At 30.6% G+C, this 15,149-nt stretch overlaps 2 protein-coding genes across 2 annotated transcripts; both read right to left on the bottom strand.

Annotated features, from left to right (window-relative positions):
- Nucleotides 1–278: 278 nt before the first annotated feature.
- On the bottom strand, nucleotides 279–4,453 carry LOC132933496 (actin-like protein 6B). Its single transcript, XM_060999767.1, has 6 exons — nucleotides 4,249–4,453; nucleotides 3,110–3,501; nucleotides 2,802–3,044; nucleotides 677–850; nucleotides 422–617; nucleotides 279–301 (listed from the first exon to the last, which is right to left on the bottom strand). Exons 1-6 carry the CDS (start codon nucleotides 4,451–4,453, stop codon nucleotides 279–281), a joined length of 1,233 nt encoding a protein of 410 aa, XP_060855750.1.
- Nucleotides 4,454–7,613: 3,160 nt separating this feature from the next.
- On the bottom strand, nucleotides 7,614–8,391 carry LOC132942221 (protein lifeguard 1-like). The gene is made up of 2 exons (XM_061010537.1): nucleotides 8,321–8,391; nucleotides 7,614–8,241 (listed from the first exon to the last, which is right to left on the bottom strand). Exons 1-2 carry the CDS (start codon nucleotides 8,389–8,391, stop codon nucleotides 7,614–7,616), a joined length of 699 nt encoding a protein of 232 aa, XP_060866520.1.
- Nucleotides 8,392–15,149: the final 6,758 nt, after the last annotated feature.

Here is a 15,149-nt window from a genome sequence, read left to right on the forward strand (position 1 = left end):
GATTATTTTTATAAACACCAATGTGTTGTATTCCGTATGGCCCGTATCGGCTGTATCAAATTTGGTCAAAATTTATAAATAACTTATGATTACGATGTATTTTTAATTATTAATTAATAAATGTTAATTACCAACCATTCAAAACTAACAAAAACTAGTGAGAAAAGTATTCTAATAGTATTCGAATATGTATTCAGAATACGTTTCTGAATACCTTAGTTTTTATTTATTCAAATATGTATTCCGAATACAAAATAAAAGCATTCTTTACAAGACTGCTAATGAGTCAGGTACAAACTAAATTTTCTCGAGTACTATGCTATGATATTATTGTCACCTAGAAAATGGTTTCCCAATTCTACGCAGTTGTTGGCTACCTATATGTACGTTTAATCTGAGTTAACCCGATAATTATGATTAATTTCACTAGCCCCATTTTCATAATAATCATTGCTGCTGAACCACAAATGATTAAGTTTAGCAGTAGTGGCCAATAATGCACCACCAATCCATGAACCAAATCGCCTAATAGATGAATCAATAGGTGCAGTCAATTTCACTCTGGAAGTATTTCTGAAATTAGCAGCAATTTCTGAATGCAATCTCCGTGGAAAACCCTATAAATAGATATCAGTACATAAACAATTTTTTTTTTATATAAATGTCAATAACTTACTTTTATTAAAGAATTTCCACCAGTAACTATAATATTGGCATATAATTCATCTATTATTGTACTATTACACATTTCTGCACAAAGGTGGACAATTTCACTCAGGGATGTTAAGTCACCACTTTCATTAGTATTGAATAAGAATTCCGGTATTTTGAACCTTTCACTTCCAAATTCCTAAAATGTATAAAATCTATTATATTATATTATTATTAAATATTATATTATAGTATACCTAAATATAAACAATAATTATTTTATATTTTTCAATCTGCTATAACGAACCTCACAAACACACACTCTTACATTAGCTCTGTTATCTGCATTTTATCTATGTAAATTTCATTATCGTTTTCAACGTATATAATATTATGGTTTGTTCCATTAATAGTCCGCCTCGTACACCTATGTCATCAAAACGTATATTATCCAGTATTTCAAATTCATCTCTTCACGAGGGGAAAAAGACCAAATCTTTTACCTAACCTAACCGTTTTGCTATTCTTGCCTCAATCAACACAATCAACACTAGATGATGATGCTCAATCTTTTTGCTACGACATTGTTATACATCCACTTCTCCCTAAAGACTGGCCTAGGCGGCTGGGCTTCGACTCTCTATATTAGAAACATCAAAAACTTCTCCACATTCAAAGACGTATTAGTTAAGACCATCGGCCCTAACAGGTATACATGTAAATCTATTCCTTCATACCTTATTTTTCGTCCCAATGGTCGTGATATTTTCAACGCTTTGGCTAATTATTTGATGCAAACTAACCCCAGATTCCATACTTTTAGTCCTCGCTGTCAGCGTCTATTCAAGATCGTTATTAGAAACCTCCATCATTCCACTCTCAGTGATGACATTTCAACCGCATTATCAGAAGAATGACACATAGTCCGCAATGTATAAAAGAATAAATGTCCTCTCCCAATATTTTATGTTGACCTCAAACTCAATGATAACAACAACCAAATCTACAACATCATCTCATTTCTAAATATGAAAGTAATAATAGAAAAACCAAAGAAAACGACATACAGCCCCAATGTTTTAATTGTCAATATTATGGTTACACGCAAAATTACTGTCATCACCCATCTGGCTATGTCGAATGTGGCAAGATTAATGAATCAGATAGCTGTACCAAGGATTGCTCCGTCCAGATTAATGGGTCTACAGTTCCAGCTTTAAGGGGTACCGGTTCTACCAATCTATTCTAAATCGCCACGAAATCAAGTCAACTAACTTTCACAAAAATACCGCACAGACAAAATCTTAATCTCCGTTAATTTAATATTTGAATTGTTGAACTGTAATAGTTTTTACTGGAAGTTCTAAAATAAAAAATAAAATATAATATTGTTACCAATAGTTTAATTTTCTTAATTTTAATTATTATTTTAATACACTGTAATCATTATACATCACATACAACTTTTAAGAACATATAAAAATTATTTATTTATAATTTATCAGAATATACAGGTTTGAGGTTGATGTATAACATAATAGGGCCATTAAGACAATTTTAAGTTTTAATAGTTTATGTTGTTTAATTTTTGTTACTTATCAAATATGCTACCTTTTATCTTTGATTAATATATCAAAAAAGATTATGTTTCCTAAGAGAGTATAACTTAAAAGTGTAATAAATACAATAATAGTTATTATTGTAAGATAATTACTATCTTTTAATATACAATTAATATTATTTTTAAGAAAATATAACCTAACCTTTTGAATTTTGAGATTTTAAGTTGTGCAAACAAAAATATTCATACTAATGTCTTTTTTTATTCACTGTTTATGTATCTTCTTTTTCTTTTCCTTCGCCTTCTCTACCAACTATTTGGGGTCGGTCACCCGGGTCCTCAATTTCCACTTACTACGATTCTTAGCATCCTCCTCACAAACACCAGTCATTCTCATATCGCACTCTATAACTTCAAAACATCTCTTTTTCGGTCTTCCTCTTCCTTTTTTTCCATTCACACTTATGTTCTTCGTCACTGAAACTGCCTCAGGTTTTTCTCTTCTTAAAACATGTCCTAGGCATCTCAACCTATTCAGTGTTTAGGTATATGCATTTAAAAATTGTTGGTTATTGATTCAAATAATTACTTGATTGTAGCCATTGGGAAACTCATAATGACAAGTTGGAAGGTTTGATAATATAGCATCACGGTCAGCTACTTCTAACACGGTATGCTGAAAGTCTTCAACAACTGATTTGCACATGTAGTTATGCCAAGAATTTGTTACATTAGGGACTGTATTTTTCCTTGACCATATTGGTATTTCTTTTGCATTTACCGGTTGTTTGTTAGCAATAAGATAATGGGGAATCACATCAATATTCTTTTCCTACAAAAAATTGTCAAATAAAAATTATATTACACAAATAGGTAGGTTACAAGGATTTTACTTACAGAAAAATGCTGTTTACATTTATTGAGTATGAAATCTCCTCCCATGGGAGAAGTGACAATAGCATCAGTCTTCACATATCCTTCATATACTGGGACGGCAGTTGTATGTGTAGCACCACTATCAACAACAATACCTGTTTGGACACCACAAGAAAAAGCGGCTGCTGCAGAGTTCTTACAAAGCATCATTGCTGGCACATTGAATTTTTCAAACAACAACTCCATTAGTTTTTCTCTATTTTTGTAGGTATTCATTGGCGATTCAGTAAATATGATGGGATGAAATTTAGGATCGGTGAACAAGCATGATGAGAAGGCATATTCCATAAGGTTTTCAAACGCATCCCAATCTTGGATTAAGCCTTTGTCCATAATGTTTATAAGTTCCATTCCTAAAAAATAAACATAAATTGAAATATACGAAAAAAAATCTATTTTCTTAAGCAATATTTGTTTAACGTTGAATCGGTCAGATTTGAAAAATGTTAGACAAAAAACCACATTCATTTTTACCTTGTGTACAAAATATAAAAATATGTAATTAAAATGCCAATATATTTATTTTTCTTCAATATTATAATTGTAGGTAAAGCCTTACAGGCTATGGGTAGATAAGTAGATAATCACTAGTACCACCAGTTATTTTTTATTAATCACATAAAAACAATTTAATTTTGAGAATTGAATAATCTGTAATTTCGAACTTAGTATTTTGACTTTTGTATGGCTATAATTTTAAAATGTTTCTATGGAACAATTAGGTATATTTTTAATTGTAAGCATATTAAATAATAAGCAAATATAGGTAGTTTTAAAAAAAAATTTAAAATATATTTTAACAAATTTTTAATCAAATAATTTGTATTTTCAGACTTTTAGAACAACAGACTTAAAAATGTGCATACGGACCTTTCATGCGAATCAAATAAAAAAAAAATATCATGTAGCTTGTCATTTTGAGAGGCCACATTTAACTGAGAAAAAAAACTGTGGGTCAGCTGACCTCCTAAACCCTCCCTGCGTCGGCCCCTGCATGAGATGGTAGAAAAATGACTCCGGACATTTCGTCTGACAGTTTTCAAATCAAACTTTTCGTCAGGGATTCGTTTTAAATCTTTATTTCGTTTTAAATATTTTACCTTCACGCGGGACGCACAAAGTGTTGGTATCCACTTTATACTTTAAATTTTTCCCGATACGATTCGTATGTACGACCGACTCCGTACCATTCAACATGTCACCAACCACGGCTGGTATATCTGAGCTTGGCGTTCTATCATTGCAGAACCCAAAACGTATTGAACGAGATCCAGCGTCGAAGGCCAGCGGAATTTGTGTATCCATGATATAAAAACAAGGTATGATGGTAACTTTTTGACTGTCAGAACCTTCGGTAAGCCCGTGATGTAGAGTAGTGTATAGTAATAATAATTTAACGATAATATGATAATACGGGTAAGCAAGTGACGTATTGCGTGGACTTGGACCAAATCTGGACTTTTGAGATCATACCATGTTGTTTAAATCATGTATGTATCGTAAAGACCGTTATCACATATAATTTGAATTTTAAATAACAAAATATATCGAAACAAGAGAGACGACGACAGACAACGTGCGCACTGCAAGAGTCTTCCCACGATACTGACCGGTAACCACAGTGGCTGTCGGGCGGCTGACTCGGGACGGTTCACGCCTTCACGGTTATCAGTTCAATAGGTAACACTGCGATACTAACCCACATATGTGCATACAAATCCTTTGCTGTGATTGGTTGGTTAGGTTAAGTTACCACACGATTAACCACGATACCGTGTTGCTGGATATAGCTGAACATTTTTCGTGTACACGGCAAACGTGTATTATAGTGGAAACCCGCCTTAATATTGTGTTTCATACAATCATAACAGCAGCAGCTGTAGTCCGAGCACGGTTATTTCTAAATAACTGTCAGTCCGAGTTTTGGACAACCATGATAATGAATTTGGAATGGGGTTAGGACCAATCTTAAATCATCATCATCATATTATTATTGATAATTAATCATTATTTAATATATTTTATTATATTCAAGTCGTACTCACGCATGCGTTGGTAGTGCGTCTAATCGAGAGACTCGTCGCATATAATAATATTATGCGCGTCAATTATTTGCACAGGAAAAATGGGCAACTGGGGGCTCCATCCATAGAATATTATCTTAGGACTGATACAATTAAATTATAATATAATATCTTAATCCATCGACTGTGGAGTGAAATTTATTTTGTACGTTTGATCGGTACTAGGTAGTTCACTTGTACACATAGTCCACTTCCATCGTAGTCCACAAAACCTAATTCATGTCCATGTTCAGAGTTTCATACTGTGTAAATTCTATACCTGCCTAACGTACATTTCTACCGGCAAATATTATACGCGTTGCCAATATTATGCGTGTCATCAGTGGTGCGATAGGACTATAATAGGAGTCGTATTTATGTCGTTTGTTCAGATGGTTTAGGCTGATAAGAGTAATCAAGCATAGATTGAGTATACTGATAATTGAATATATTTTATCACGATTTAAGATAATATTCTAAAATTTAAACATAAATACAATAGGTATAACTTTTAACTTTATAGTTTATGAATAATAGTAATATGACATACTATATAGGTATCTGTGAATATATCTAATTCATTTTATCTTAAAAATGTTCAATTTTCAATATTTTGATTTTTATTATATGGTAATATTTTATTTAAGTTTCAACAATTATGTTTTTGTTACTAAATAAACCAACAATTTAATAATGTATATTATATATTGAGTTTCTGTCAAGGACTATGATGGTGATAAAACTAATAAGTGATTTAGCTCACTCGGAAAGGCTCACAAGAACAATTCGTCCAAGTATGAAGCCTATAATTTCTGTAACGCATTCATTCTATACTGTTCTGCTATCTTATGTACGTCTCGTTTTGTAAAATAAGTCAATAATAAATCAAATAATAAATCAATAATAAAGAAGTATGCCTATATTATTCAACATTCAGCCAATGAACCTTACCAAAAGACAAACATTTATATAATGCAAATTAAAATTGAGCCAAACAGTATTAGGTACCTAACATAATATTTATGGCTGTGAACTAAATATACGTAAATTGGTTCCGGTAATAGAGCGATACAAAATTAAATACCAAATTTCTCAGTTTTGTTAAGAGTTGAATCATTCCATACCTGGATATAGCTGGACTATCAAGGAATGAATATATTTTAAATAATTGGAAAATCTAAACTTCTTCATTTAAGTACCTGGTAGGTCGGTGAAGTAATTATTTACACTAACTGTATTATAAATTGTCCAATTTTTAGTTACTTAAAGAATTTATTTGTTCAACATAATATACAGTGAAACTTCTATATATGATATTATAACAGACTTATGGGACATAAAACAAATTTGTATTATAGAGAATTTTGCTAAATAGAATTGAGCAAATTGTTCAATTTGGTTCTAATTTGGTTTGGTTCTCAACAATATTTTGTTAAATGAAAGTTTGTTATATAGAAGTTTCACTGTATAATGCACCAATAGATAATTTACTATTTACATTGAAACATGTATTGCATCTGATTCTAAGAGGTTCACATCTCACACAAAATCCAAATATACCTATATAATGTTGTATAGTTTGCATGTAAAATTGTAGATACCTATTTATAAAATACAGATACCTATTGCCTTTAAAACAATATAAACCATAAAGTACTTTTTCAAATGGGAACAATCAGGCAAAAGAATAAATAATGTAAAATATTAAAAACAAAATGTATTGTTTAACTTGGATGTTCCAAGATCATTTAATACAAAACATACTTAACAAAATGTATATTTTTATAATAATTGTATATTACCAATTAACTTAAATTTTAAATGCAAAATATTCATTAAATTAAATTTTAGTCTATTAAATCTAAGTTATGAATATAATATCAAATATTATTGAGAAAATATTTTAAATTAGGTAGTAAAATGTGTATTGACACCAATGGTTACATGATATCAATAATCTATTACAATATGTTTTACAAAAATAATTATAACTTTTTTATATTATTAAGCAGTATTTTAATAGTAGTAGGTATAAAATTTAAATTACAAAATAAATAATATGTTTAAGAATGCTCATTTATCAAATATAATTATTCTTTAAAAATTATATTTTTTTTCTACAAAATGAATCATTCTTGTTGAAAATATATAATATATAATTACACAAAGTATTTAATTTCATAAATTATTAAACAGGTGTATTCAAATATATTTTTTTATATTATTTGTTTACAAATATTTAGTTAGAAAATGTGTAAATATATTAAATATTATTAAAACTAAGTACCTATATTTACTCTTAAAAATAAAAGCCAAAATGTATTCTATGATTTTTATTTTATGTAAACATTCAAAAGTTTTATTATTTTATTTATAATCTTTACACATTACACAAAAAATGTTTAGTCATCAAGTACCGTCATTGTTAATAAATTAAATAAAGTGGTCATTAGGTCTATATAAATAGTAAATGTTGCAAATATATAATCGCCAGGAGAGATAAAAAATTCATGGTTACCGTTGACCACAATTTGGATGACATAAATAAGATATAGAGAATATATTATTGCCCCCATACATGCAATTATGAGTGTCATAGTTATGTCAGGGGAAAATAAAGTAACAATAGATGCAACCAGTAAAACTATTAGAGCTATCATTAAGAAACCACCCATCATTGTTAAATTTATTTTAGTCTGTAAAGCAAATATTGTGATACCAAAACATATCAATGAAGCAAAGCTGAGAGCCAAAAGTACTTGTCCAGGATAGTAGCGAGACACATATGTTGCTAATAAAAATGATAATACAAGTGTCACCATAAACAAGAAAATAAAGTTAATACGACTCTTATGGCGTACATTTTTACTGCATGCGAGCCCTATTAAAATACCTAAAGTAATAATACTTGCGACGATACTGATATATGGATGAGATTTTATACAAAGTCTGGTGGGATCATGGAATGTTGCCATAGTCACAAATGCTGTTGCGATTAGTAGTTGGCAAATAAAAATCCCGAGAATTTTACTGAAAAAAAAAAATAATAATATTATAATGTATCCAACTGCCTACCATAATTTATTATTAACAAATAATTTATATTTACTGTAAGAAGTTTCTGCAAATAGTTGTTGAATTGTTGAATCTAATTTCATCATCCATAGCTGGGGCGAACATAATTATTAATGAATAGGTATAATATACTCTTTAAAAGTTTCTATGAATCAATTAAACTAAGTGAGTATAAACTGAAAGAAACGGTCAACGGTTGAGAAACACAATCAGATATTAATTAGTAACAACAAAATTTATGGAACAAGATAGAATAGACTCATAATTACAAGGTATGCGAGCGACAAGAATACAAGACCACAATGGATATCTTATATTATCTTATATTACGACGCTAATATACGAAGGATATGTATGTACGCGTGCTCTTAGAAGATAAGGTTAGATTAACTCACTGGTCGAATAACTTCCTCCACTGGTTTAGTAGAGGGCGCTTCTTATAATACTATGATAATAATGATCGAATGTAAATTTATTATTCCATGATTTTTCCAAATTTTATCTCATTCTTTTTCATTGTATATCTTTAATACTTCATATAAAAGCAGGGGCTATAAAATGCGTAGTCAACTAATAGGTACTATAGTTTATAGGTAGGTATTAGGTCTAATATATTTTAAAGTCTGTAGACCTTATACCTTAATGTAGAGAGTCTTAAATGAAGGCCCTAAATATCTATATACGAGAGTGGCCAATTCGGTGAACATTTTATTTTGGCTGGCCAAAATACTATTTAGTTTATGTGCTCTTAGCATGTACCTGATAATATAGACTAGGTAGATATTATACTCAGACATAGTGAGTAGGCAACTCCAATTGAACCAATATTAAAAGCAGTCGACACTGTAAGATTTCGTGGTGATTTTAAAACAACTATAAATTATTAAAAAAAATCATTTCTATCGTACACCCTCTCCTAAAAATTTGTATGCAAATACTAATGGTTCAAAATATTTTCAGAATATTTGGGTAACAGGATAGATAAAACTGGTTTATACACAATAATGAGACACACTCATGCTATAAAAAAAAAACTATTATACCGGAAAATAAAACTTTGATTACGTATTATTTGAAATTTATTACAAACACTGCAAATATTTTAAAACTATTGTAGATACATGCTTTTACGCCAACAGAAATAATTAAAATTGTACACCAAAATGTGTGTAAGTATTCAATAAAACTAAAATAAAAAGTCAGTAAGTGGATGTTGCGCTGCTGTACAGTATGTTACAAGTGGGTCACTGTAATGTGTGGTATTAAATTTGAATTCAATGATATAATATCATTTTATACGAAAAACGATTCTGAGCGGAGAAAGTTTGTCAGTCTAGGATATTTTATATTCAATTTATATTATTATTACCTACTTATTGTTAATACGGTAGCCAGTAATTGAATAAATATAATACAATTACAAGAAAGTAACTAAAACTGTTATTCTTGGTTATTTAATATGTAATTTTGTCCAAATTTGAACTTAAAATGTCTATAAAAACTGTGATTATGTGTATTTTTGGATTTATTGGTTACGGAATTAACTACTTTTGTGGAACATTGTTTTAAATTTTCAATCCTTAGCTGTAAACGTTGAATATTTTATACATTTTTTGCTAAAAAAACTTTTTTTTAAATTTTAAATTTAATAAATGTTGTCAAAAATTAAACTTTCAATGCTTATAAAAAAATGTTGTACCTATGTATTTCAAATACTTTTGAACTGCTTTTTCAACATTATATTGGAGCTTTGCATTAAATACTCACTCTTTTTTACCAATCTAATAAAATTGTATTGACATTGCAAATCTTGTTTATCGAAGTCGATAATTGGCGTTGTAAAAAATATTCTTCGTTTTGGAGTTAAAGAGACTAAGTTGAAGTACCACGACCGTAAAGATGGCACCCTTGAATTTAACTTTGATTAGTTTCCGTAAAAAATATATTACAGTTTTTTTTAAACGTTGCAAAATTAGTCTGTAGCGCCGAAAAATTTGTGTTGCAATTTAGTTGTAAAAAAATATTGGAATGGGTCTTTTATCCAATCTAAGGTGGAATATATTGGCAAAATTTACCAAATTTTAGCGTAATTCCTACATAGTTATACTTGGTGTAGGCTCTTTATAAATTGGAAAGTACAGCTCAGCCAGTGATATCCCGATTTGCGTTAATCGCATATCTATCGTTATTTATCTATCGTTTATTATTGTCGAGATTAACCGGGAGTTACATAACAGTGGCATTGAGACCAGGGAGTCCAAAGTTGATAGACTCTTAATACTCGAGGAATTGATTTGAAACAAACAACGTACGGACCCAGAAATATTGCGGTTTGGGGTAACTGACAAATTGTCAGCCCAAGTATCGAAAAAAGAAACATCTGAGGCCCAAGGTAACGAATATGAGGTCAACCCCGAAAAGAGTTTGTTAAATAAGTTCATGGGGCAGATGTTAGATATGATGGAAGGACTGGAAACAACGGTTAACAAACTGCAGCTGACAATCGCTAGTCTCAGAGAAAGTATGGAACGTTTGGAAGGAGAGTAAGCTGAAGAAAAGCATAGGTCGACCGAACGAGTAGTGCAAGCAAATGCCGTGGAAACTCTCCCGAACCCTCCACCAGTGATATATCCGGAGCAAGTTAAAATCTTCCGGTCAAAACTCAAGGCATGAGTTTTGAAAGCCGATGGGCTAACATACGGGACAGATTGTCCGGGGAAAATACATAGGTGGCAAATAAGTTAGGCAGAAGTTTTACCAAAGAACTAGAAATTGTCCGGATGGTGGACTGTTGAAACCGAAAAATTATAAAGTTTTCACAATTTCAGGCCCAGATAGTAAGCTCGGGCTGTAGTGTTTAACGATCTCATGGAGATGTCTTAATGAAAAAAGAATGGTTCACGTAGATGTTGTGTAGACTATCGCCGCCTCAACATGCAGATGGAGTCGGACGCTCACCCAATGCCGGACCTCCATGAAATGATCCGAGGGTGCTGTAAGCCTGTAACACCATGCATTTGAAATCAGGATATTGGCAGGTGTGTCTCTCCCTAGAGACACGTCCACTGACTGCGTAAGGACCCTAAGAGGATTATTCCAGTTCGGAGTAATGCCTTTTGGACTTAAAAACGCCCCCGCCACTTTCTATCACTTGAAAAGCGAAGTCTTCGGTGTAGCGATTGATAAAATTGTGTTTAAGTTACTCTATAGGCTAACAATGAATAAATCCAATTTGACATTGGACGATGGACAACGACAGCAAAATTCAGTTTATCACAAAAATCATAATAATATGATATAATATGTTTATTGATAACAAATAATAATCGACAATCGTACAAATGATGGATACGTCATATTATGATACGAGTTAATACCTACCCGTAATATAATATGAGTTATTGGTATACCCAGTGGCGTATTTAGGTTTTTGTCATGAGGGGGGGGGATATGACTTTTTACCGTAATTACTAACTTGAGGGGGGCTACGCCCCCCTCACCCCCCAAGTTTCCAGGAATTATAAAAGCTTATTGATATTAAATATACTTTCTATGTTTGCCAAAATTACATGTGATAACATGCATCGAAACGACGGAGCGCTATTATAAGAATAGGTATAACGACGATAATACGATAATACGGACCGCATAGACCATGATACCATATGATACTGTCTAGAGTATGACCCGGTATAATCACTGACCACAGACCATGAGTGACCAGCGATACCAATGAGAATACTGTACAATATATCATAGTATTTTAATTCTTGCAAATGTAATCAATTATTGATAAAAAAAAATCATAATATTTTAAATAATAATCGTCAAATTATAACGAGTAACGACTATAATTAATTGTGTGTATACAGTCTATGGGGAGGGGGGGATTGATCCCCTTGATCCCCTTGATCCCCCCCCCCCGTAAATACGCCACTGGGTATACATATAACTGGCTATAAGACGGTACATGGCCGTGTTGTGTTTAAGTAGTTGTAAACGGAAGACCAAACACAAATAATAATATTATTAGGTGTACGAAAAACTAATACCACCTTACCATATGACATATACATAATTGAAGAGAGCAACTTACTGCAATGTAACAATTATTAATTAATTTTATTATAATATAATTCTGGTTATTTCTAAATATCTACAAGAAAGCAACCTGCAGTAGAATAATAATTTGTAGAAATATGTTGTAAAAATGTTTTTTTTAAACATTTTCTGTCATGAGTACTTATAGCTTGTATAGTTGTATAGAAAATAGTTTCAGATTATCTGGTCCGATTGTAGTGATGGGTATGGCCGGATAGCGAGTGCGGTGAGTGGGCAATGGGCATGTGCATTATAAATATTATATTAAAATATAATGGTCGTTGGAAGCACTGAACTGGGTTGATTAAAAATGTTTTTCGAAATACATAATATGGCCGGAAACCGGATTATCATCGATATTACACACAGTCGTTTCCTATTTGTCAAACGATAATAATATACATAAGGAATAATGGATTTCTTACATAAATTATTGGTAGAAAGTTTCCCAATTAACTTATATTATATTTACCTACCTATAATGTAAATATATTGTAGTTTTCTCAGCAGGCAATATAAAACACCACCGCCGCGCCGATGGCATAATGTTAAAATACATAGGTACTAGTTTAGAATTTTTTGACCGTAGGTAAGCCATGACTATTAACAAATGTAAATCAGAATGTACGCGTTTAAATATCTTTTCATTTTTTTTTCAATACGACAATATTACAAGATGGATCGTATATTATAAATTATAATATAAGGACGCTGATACACAAATTACATCAACGCGAAAGGGGACATTGGATTAGGTATATTCCGTATAACCACTCGCTTTAAAATTAAAATACGAAAAATAACCTATGATAAAACAAAGATAATGTTCTAAATTTTAAATTTAAAAATTTAGTTAATTTACGGTAGTATTAAGAATAACAAGTAACAATACAAAATAGATTCTGTTTAACATAATTGTGTTCTATACAACTATAAGTTCGTTAATTGTAAAGTAGAGACAACACACACGGGCATTACGTTCTCATAGGCCATTTAATCCGTAGACAAGTAAAATATTAAAATAATAATTAGATATTATAAATAATCTCTGAAGCAGCTAAGAATTTGGATAAAATTAAATATCAGAATACCTATTTTATAGGTACCTAGGTAGGTGCTACACAAGATCGTCACTTGAGGTATTGCAATGTATGCATACCTATAATTTATCCAAATTGCATTTTGGCCTGACTAATTTTTCTGCTCCAAACAAATATAATACTATTTATTTTTAATTGGTCTTAACTCTTAAGTATTGACAACTATGGCCGTGTGATATTATTTAAATTAAATATAAAATGTCTGGTTATAAATATTTCATGTAATCATGTGTGACTAAGGATTTCAGGATTTGTTTTATATACAATGTTCTTAGGTATAATAGTGTCTATAAATATTAAAATTAAAACAATTAAGTACTAAATCAATATTATTAGGTATATGTAGGTACCTACACAATATACATAAATCAATAATCATAATATAATAAATTACCTATTAGATGGAAAATATAAAGATTCTAATTTTTGTGGGGAGCCAGAAAAAACGTTTTTGTTATAACTCTATAGAAGGTACAACATAATATAATTAGGTATCTATTGTATCGCTGGAAATGTTTTCTGGCAGTGGTTAGCATATACCTTTTATTATAAATCCTTTTAAATAACTGTTTTGATTAGAATTGAAAACAATTTATTCTCACGAACACTGACTGCAATTACACGATTATTGATTTTAAATGTAGAACCTTTACTGTCCTTTACTTACCATTCCATTATAAAGGCATGCCCCATACTAAGTCTCCTTTTATCCACTTATCGGACTTTTAAAAAGTTCTAATGGCGCCCCTGGACTACTACTAAGTATTATTTATTGTAATTACTTCTTACTTATTGATTTTTAAAATTATGTCCATCAATATTCAATAGGTGCCTAACCTAACCTATATATAGCTATAGCTGAATGTTACATGTCGGTACATTTATTATATTTTCATAATAGTTTACCACCGAGTCAAAAATTAACCATACACAATTTCATCTTTACACAAAATAAGTTTTTCTTAGCAACCCAAATCTCAAAGCTCATAAAATAGCTCGTTTTAGCCAATGAACTATTTATATATTTATATATAGACGAATGGCATGCAAATAAGACATTAGAAACTAAAGGGTACATACATAAAACCGTAAACCATTACCAATTTTTTGTCTATCCCAACAGTGGTAATAATTATACACCTTGCTAACCAGGAATATTGATGAAGTATTCAAGCTTAACTTAATTTCGTAGTGTTAAGTTAATTTCAAATACCGTAACCCTCGTAATCATAAGGTAAAAATGATTAATTTATTTACGTGGGTACCATATTGTTTTATTCCATAAAATGCATGAACCATCACCCCTAAATGTATTGTACAAAATAGCATAGCAAATTTAATGATTTAAAATGTATTACAATTTATAATAGTTTAAGTTAATACTATACAAATCATACATACATACCTAATAATTACTTTATATTTTCAATCACAAATAATAAAAATTAACCTCGTCATAATTTTAAACCTTAGCAATAATAAAAACAATATTATGTACATTGTATAATATACGGTATGACAATATGACAGTCATGTCAATATTCCATTCGTAATCCATCATAGCGGCTTCAAACACTTGCCGTAGTTGAGTAGTTTTATATTCGAGCTTTGAGTTGTGACTTCTCCATAACCATCAAATATTTTTTTTTTGTTTAGTATAGT

The sequence above is a fragment of the Metopolophium dirhodum genome, chromosome 1, assembly GCF_019925205.1.
Source record: "Metopolophium dirhodum isolate CAU chromosome 1, ASM1992520v1, whole genome shotgun sequence".
In the NCBI taxonomy this organism is placed as follows: Eukaryota; Metazoa; Arthropoda; class Insecta; order Hemiptera; family Aphididae; genus Metopolophium; species Metopolophium dirhodum.